The following is an 8027-nucleotide window of genomic DNA, read 5'->3' on the forward strand; positions in this document are numbered from 1 at the left end:
TAAGCAGTTTACAGAGTCAGCCTCTTGCCCCCAACAACCTGGATCCTCATTTTACCGACCTCGGAAGGACGGAAGGCTGGGTCAACCTTGAGCCCTGTTAGGATTGAACTCCTGGCAATGGGATATTAGATGGATGGATGGATGGATGGATGGATGGATGGATGGATGGATGGATGGATAGATAGATAGATAGATAGATAGATAGATAGATAGATAGATAGATAGATCACAATAGCAATAGCAATAGCGCTTAGACTTATATACCGCTTCACAGTGCTTTATAGCCCTCTCTAAATGGTTTACAGAGTCAGCATCTTGCCCCCAACAACCTGGGTCCTCATTTTACCAACCTTGGAAGGATGGAAGGCTGTATCAACCTTGAATCGGTCAGGATCAAACTGCTGGCGATTGGCAGAATTAGCCTGCAATTCTGCATTCTAACCACTGCGCCACCATGGCTCACATGGGGTGCTTATATTGCAAACTTGCTCAAGACCATTTAGTTTGTAGAAAAATCCCTGGGACAGTTTTATAGGTGAATTGGAGATTACTAGTACAGGTGAAAGAGGGTGATCTGAACACGGGCATGTTTGTGTGTGTGTGTGTACACTCATGTGCACCATACCTATACATAATCATATGTGAACCATGTGTGTGCATGCATGCCTTGGATACCTGAACACAGTAAATTCTAGAGCTCAACTTTTAACTCATTATGGTAATCGTTTACATTAAGAAAACAATATGCAACTTTAATAAAGGACATACAGTTGAAATTATGGAAAGTTGTATTGCTTGAAAGCAAAAAGCCCGTTTATATTTGGAACAGTCCCCCTGCAAGTAGCCTCAGTTGAGTCTTGGCCTCCTTCTAAATTGCTTTGCATCTGCTGGTCCTGGATAGTGGTCAATGGCCAGGAGATAAAACGTAAGACATTGGGCAGCAGAGTCGCTAACCAAGTTGAGGGGGAGAGAGATGCTGTCTCAGGGAGACCAACGTTGAAGTAACAAAAACGCACCGATCCAAAAGTGATGGCAGGAGTAACCAAAACTACCTGGAGGACATCCTGAAGCCCATTTGAGGGAGTAAGTATTCTGTAGGTTCTGACATTCTTCAAAGGAGTGGACCTTTCAAGTGAAACATTTGGCATCGGTAAGTCTAAGAAAGCCAATTAAAGAAAGAGTGGTGTGCTGTGGCTATCAAACTAAAAGAACCCGGGGCCTACATTTGTCAGAGACAAACTGAGAAAGAGGAGGTGTCCCTAACTATGGAGAGTCTGTGATAACAAAGAGTTTCCAGGGTGCTGATGCTCTGCGGCCAAGTTACTGAACAGGTCTACTTATAGGCGTGTGGTGACTTGTTCCTCCTGCCCATCGTTCCATTGGTTCCTAAATATGTCACAAGCATCTCCCCACGAGTCAAACACATCCTCTGAAGAGTCTATGAGTTTGGCATTTGAGGAACAGATGCTGGAAGCACAGTGAAGGGAGCCGGCACAAACCACAGGGCACTGGGTCTGTCCCGTATGCCTGATATTGGAACTGTAGACCACCTCATTGAGGTTAATTTCACTTTTGGAGCAGTTATCTCGCTCTTTTGTCATCTGAGAATATTTAATGTCTTGCCACATGTAATGGGGCTGGATGACCCCATCCGAAATGGTGTACATGGGCTCTTGGTTGGGTTCGGCAAGATGTCCATTCATCTTGGAGAACAGGAGACCCAGCCTCTTGAAGGACTCCTTTTTGGAGCTGGAGAGCCTTTGGACTCTGTTGCCATTGCGAACGAAGGAGCGCTTGCTGATCCCGTTGCTTTTTGGCTTTTCGTTCCCTGTCTCGATGCCAGACATGGTCTTAACGAGAGCTGACACGTTGAAGTCTTTCTTTTTGTTGGCCACCCCAAAGGAGATGGCCTTGGCCTTGGAGGTTTCTCCCATGCATTCCTCAGGAGCTTCTTCTTTTTGGGAGACCTCTGTGCTGCTGGTGGAGTAACTTCTTCTTTGAGGCTTCCGGTTACCTAGCAAGTCAAGGACTTCGTAGCGGAAACTGGAAATGTCTTGTTTTAACTCCTAAGGGCAGAGAAGTGACAAGAGATGATTGACACTTTAATGCACACCGGCTGTATGGCTTTGAACACATTCCTTGGGAGACGACTAATGCATTCCAAGAATTGCAAATACTTCATTATTTAGCACGGTGGGATAGTTCTATTGAACAGAGCTCAGTGAAATGGCACATAATGATATGGAGCCAAACCTTTCAACAAGCACTTGACACTAAAATGTGGAGACTGGGGAACAGAAAGTGCCTTCAGCTTTCCCAGGCACATAATAGTAACTAAACTATTTGTTCGGAAATAGAAAATCAATGTTCCAAAGTTTTCGCCCATTCTCATTTCATTGCCTCTGCTTTTAGAAAAGCAAAACATGAATGGGATAATGTTGCACCAATCTTGATAAAATAACATTTAATAGAAAAAGTGAGATGCTTCTTGGACATAAAGTAGGTTCGCCAACCCCAGCCAAAATCATGTCCATTATAATTTAGCATGATGCATGAAGCCAGCTAATGGTGATTTATTTAGCAAAAATATAATTAATTCATGGCTTAGCAATAATATATTAAGTACTTTAATATAATTGATAAACAATTATGGATATCAATAAGCATGGTTGAACCATGGCATGTGAACCTTAATATAGTTCGTTCTCTCTCCCTCCCTCCACCTCTCTGTCTCCATCTCTCTCTCTCAATCTCTCCCTCCCTCCATCTTTCTTTCTTTCATACACACCCCCCATTAAGATATTACCTTAAAGTTCTCTTCAGTTAAGCCTTCATTGGTTTTTGAATTCCTTATCATGGCAGCAACGTATCTCTTCACCAGATTCCTGATCACTTCCTGAAATCAAAAGCACCAGAAATTTAACCTTCTTCCAAGTCACCATGATATTTAATAAGGGCAAGAATCACACTCCATACATGGGCATTTTCTTCCCCTTTGAAATTAGTTTGAAATCAAACTCCAGAGAGGTCATCGATTATCCTGTTAATTTGTGATATTATCAATAAATTAATTGAAAAGTTATTCAGGAGCAAAAGAGCTAATTATATATACAGAATTAATAGAATGGCTGTTAATTAGAAACCCTGACTGATTTGTAAGCCTGCTAAGAATACCCTGGATGCAATGGGGAAAATTAATTCCATAAGCAGGAAACAATTCTGACATTAGAATGAATTTATTAGTTAATTAGGCATAAATGACAAATGAAATTATTCCAGTTGTATGTAAAATGCATCCCTTCCTTGAGACAGGTTTACTTTGTCAAATGACTCTACAACCTGAACTAAATTATGTAATTTACCTGGTAACGTTATTTACAATGTACTAAAACGAAAGAGTTAGTAAGCAAATTAAGAACGTAACCCTCCCAACGCTGGTTTCATGAAATCGGTGGGAATGCGTGCAACAGAATTCAAGCCCAGAGTGTAAGAACGGCATTTGCATAATTAAACTCAAGAGCAGATAAAACTGAATTTATTGATATACGATGCTTGCTAATTTGACAAGGACAGCCTGCGACTGTTTAGATCAGGGGTCTTCAAACTTGTGACCTTTTATGACTTGTGGACTTCAACTCCCAGAATTCCTCAGCCAGTGTGCCTGGCTGAGGAATTCTGAGAGTTGAAGTCCACAAGTCATAAAAGGGCCAAGTTTGAAGACCCCTGGTTTAGATAGTTATGGATTCTAGTGGGGGTCTCTAACAACCTGAGCTAATGAAGGTCACTGGTGGAAAATTGCAAGGCTCTTAATCATGAAATAGTGTTTTAAAAAAATAAAAGTTTCCCTATCATCGTATCCAAGCCTAGAGCATGGTATTCATCTCCATTTTTTGGCCAAAGGAGCCAGCATCGTCTGAAGATGCTTCCAGGGTCATGTGGCCAGCATGACTATAAGCAAGGCACATGGAACGCTGCTATCTTTTCACTGAAGTGGTACCTATTTATCTACTCACATTTGCATGCTTTCAAACTGCTAGGTGAGCAGGAGCTAGGGCAAGTAACAGGAGCTTATCCCATTCTGCTGAGATCGGGTCTTGAACCCCGACAAGGTCAGCATCTTTAAGCACTGAGCCATCGCGCCCTCTTTAGGATAGTAAATTTCATATATTAATCACAGCATGAAGCTGTTCTGTTTAGATCTTAAACTGACCATTTATCCCTAGTCTTCAACACTGTGGAGCTGGGACCTAGGGTTTAAATCGGGGACCTCTCAAAATATTTTGAAGAACAAAACTAAATCTTGGAAGGTTCCACACTTCCATTTCGGAATTCAGGCTCTTAAAAGTGTGGAATCAAACATAGGGACCAAAGCAAATAATCAAAGCTTACTGCAGTGTTTTTTAGACAGCCTGTGTTGGTGGGACTCCCTCCAAAGAATATTTTAAAGAAATATTCAGAATGTTAAACTACAAATTCCCAAAAAAGGAGGAAGAAAAGAAAATACAAAAACCCTTAATTGTTTGTTAGCAATCCAAAAATTTAGGAAACACAAATGATGTCGCAGTAGCGACTGCTGCCTGTGGATGGCTCCAGATTGAGCTGATATAGGCAAAAAATTTCTTCCTCCCATATTTGGGCCTACAGGGTGCATAAAAAAAACAACAACACTCAAGATAAATCTCTATCTATCTATCTATCTATCTATCTATCTATCTATCTATCTATCTATCTATCTATCTATCTATCTATCTATCTATCTATCTATCTATCTATCTATCTATCTCCATCCATCATCTATCTATCTATCTATCTATCTATCTATCTATCTATCTATCTATCTATCTATCTATCTATCTATCTATCATCCACCCACCCACCTATCTATTTATCTGTCTGTCTATCCATCTCTCTCTCTCTCTCTCTCTCTCTCTCCATAGTTAACAGGTAAAACCAAGAGCAGAATTAAACTTCAAAGCCCTCTATCAGTCTATTATTGTATTTCACTCACAGAAAGTCCACAATAACTTCTATTCTACCATAAGCCACCACAATCATTATCTCTGATCTGTCCAGGATCAAATATCATCAAATGATTTTTAATAATAAGGCTTTTCCTTAAAATATTAACCAGGATTTTCCCCAACAATTGGATCCCACTCCCCGAAATCATAAGCCTCTCTTGTGGGTACCTCCACAACATTTGTTGTTCCAAAAAACTTCCTATAGATTGAAATCTATTGCCTTCAAAGAATACTCACACATCCACACACTCACACCCACCCACACACCCACACAAAACGACACACACAGGGATGCACTCCTGTTTATACATCTCTGAAAGGCAGGAGAGACTAACACATAAGCATCAGAAAACAGATGCATACATATTCATTGGTAAAGGATCTAAAGTTACTATAGGGAAGAGACCTCGGGTTACTTCCTGAACCTTCAGTAATTAAAAAATGGAGGAATAAAGCAATAAAATAGAAAGAAAACTTCTCCCATAAATCAAGAGGAGGAGACAGTTTGGGAATGCCAAATGCCAACAAAGAAAAACTTCCTGTTGCAAATCTGTGGGATTGTTCCAATAAAATAACAAATTTTGGCCTTATATCTCTATATATCAATTGATTTAATTGATTCCACTAATCTAAGAACTGATTTTCTGCATAATAGATAAAAATTGCATTCAATTATTGGAATTAATACCCAACATAATGAAGCATGCTAAATTGCAGAGACCTATGCATGTTACAGATCCTTTTTGAATCTGATTCACCCAATTAACGTCTTAGGGCTTCTAAGCGGGCTATCAAAATCCAGATGCCCCCCCAGAAGGCAGAAGAGATGCAGAAAAGCACACTTGCCCAGTGTAATTTTTTTTTAAATATTAATCTTCATTTGTGTGCAACTTTCCATAACATACGTTCAAAGAGAATAATCCTTTTTTTCTCTTTCTCTTTTCGCAGATTTTTATTTAAAGAAAGAGATTGAAATGTTAGGGGAATCGAATTCTTGATTTTGCTTCTAGGGAAATTGATGTTTTCATTCATCTTGCTCTCTCTGTCTCTCTATTCCTCACCATTTGCTATCTGGCAAACAGATGGAGGTGCTTCCTCACAAATTATTCCTGTTTTGCTGTTTGATCAATCAACCTTTGAAATGGCATCAAACAACACAAGAAGAGATCATGAAAGATACTTTATCTTTCTGTTTTGTCCTGCTGTAAAAATTCCCCACCTGCTGAAGCACCTTGTATTTTGCCTTGCAGTTTTGATGGCGCTAAGATGTGCAACTGCTGGTGCTGTAAATCCTCTAATTTTGGTCAATTGCTTAACTGAAAGTTAAAGAGGTTGGGAACAGCAGTCATGAGTTGCATGGAAATACAGAAGTAGCTGCTCGGCTTGTCTGATTTTTCTTAGTCTGGAGCTAAATAGATTCTCCTTTGACAAAAGCACTTGTAAAGCATTGTAGATCTAGGACAGGGGTCTTCAAACTTGGCCCTTTTATGACTTGTGGACTTCAACTCCCAGAATTCCTCAGCCAGCGTGTTTGGTTGAGGAACTCTGGGAATTGAAGTCCACAAGTCATAAAAGGACCAGGTTTGAAGACCCCTGGAATGGATGGTCCAGATTCTTTATTCCTGATAGTATGACACAATTTGACTTGGAATGTCCTTACTGTAAATCAGTGTTTCAACCACTTGGGAAACACAAGTTGTCTCTTAACAGCCGAACCCAACCAGTTATGTGCAAATTATGCCCAGTTAATTTAGGATTAAATAAAAAAAAAAACCAACTCATAGCACAAATCTTCTTGTGCACTAGGACAGTGAGTGAAATCTTTTTTCTCTGCTAACCAAATGAGGGGGTAATAATGCTTTTTATTACTTGCAGAGATATTAGCCACTACCAAATCAGAGAGCCAAGCCAAGCATCAAACTACTTTCTGAATCGCTGCCATTATCCTTTTTTTAAAAAAATGAATATTTTATTTGATTGGATGAGATTAAGGGTCAACTGCTATCATTGGAGCCCTGACCAAAACCAGTGTGCCTACTCATAATTCTTAATCCCCATTGCAGGAGCATGCTGCGTGCTAAATTATCAAAAGCAGTTGAAGGTATAATATGGAACCAGGGATATCTGCAGGCTGGACCCACATAAAATGGGGCTGAGGATTTGACATATGTTTGTAGGTGCCATCTGGAACTTTTTAACAATGCCCTTGTGGACATTTCTATGTGGTACCGAGTCAAGTCATTCAGAAATATTGTTTTTAAATGAAGTAATCAAGCTGGAACTAGGATGGGAAACCTGCTTCACCAGAAAGGCAGATTATAAGTATACCATATAAATACTTATTGCATCTTTTTCACCTGCAGTCCACAGCGTAGGCTTCCTCAACCCAAGTGCCTTCAACTGAAAGACTACAACTCCCATCTCCCACAAAAATCCAGTGGCGGTGATGGGGACTGTAGTTTCATTTTATCAGATCAGGGGAGGTGCCACAGAAGATCTAAGGACATTTGACAAAGCAGTTTAAAGAATGGCTTTGTTTACCTGGTAATGTTGATTCTGAATCAAGTTGTCTGCGTGACGTTCCTGAAATGAACAATGGAATTCATGTATAGAGATGAAACACAAAGCCATAAGACTTTCAGTTCTCTCACTATAAAGGTTGCTTATGAATAATAATAATAATAATAATAATAATAATAATAATAATAATAATAATAATAATAATAATAATAATAATAATAATAATAAAAATTGTCTTTATGTCTTAGATCATCACGATTATCTTAGATCATCTATTGATCATCTTGTGGACATAAACTACTCATGAACATATATGTGCATTCTCTTTCTCCCTCCCTCTCTCTCTTTCTCTTTCTCTCTCTCCTTCTCTTTCTCTCTATTTCTCTCTCTATTTCTCTCTCTATTTCTCTCTCTATTTCTCTCTCTCTCTCTCTCTCTCTCTCTCCTTCTCTTTCTCTCTCTTTCTCTCTCTCTCTTTCTCTTTCT

The 8027-nt window shown here is 39.5% G+C and overlaps 1 protein-coding gene across 1 annotated transcript in view; it reads right to left on the reverse strand.

Moving 5' to 3' along the window:
• Nucleotides 1–1337: 1337 nt before the first annotated feature.
• TRPC5 (transient receptor potential cation channel subfamily C member 5) overlaps nt 1338–8027 on the reverse strand; it is a 118207-nt gene continuing 111517 nt past the window's right edge. The window contains exons 8-10 of the mRNA XM_015818630.1: nt 7563–7604; nt 2807–2896; nt 1338–2066 (exon numbers count right to left, since the gene is read on the reverse strand). Coding sequence (XP_015674116.1) covers nt 1338–2066; nt 2807–2896; nt 7563–7604 — 861 coding nt within the window. The remainder of the gene's footprint in view (nt 2067–2806; nt 2897–7562; nt 7605–8027) is intronic.

The sequence above is a fragment of the Protobothrops mucrosquamatus genome, unplaced genomic scaffold (assembly GCF_001527695.2).
Source record: "Protobothrops mucrosquamatus isolate PMUCROS unplaced genomic scaffold, P.Mucros_1.0 scaffold773, whole genome shotgun sequence".
Lineage (NCBI taxonomy): Eukaryota > Metazoa > Chordata > Lepidosauria > Squamata > Viperidae > Protobothrops > Protobothrops mucrosquamatus.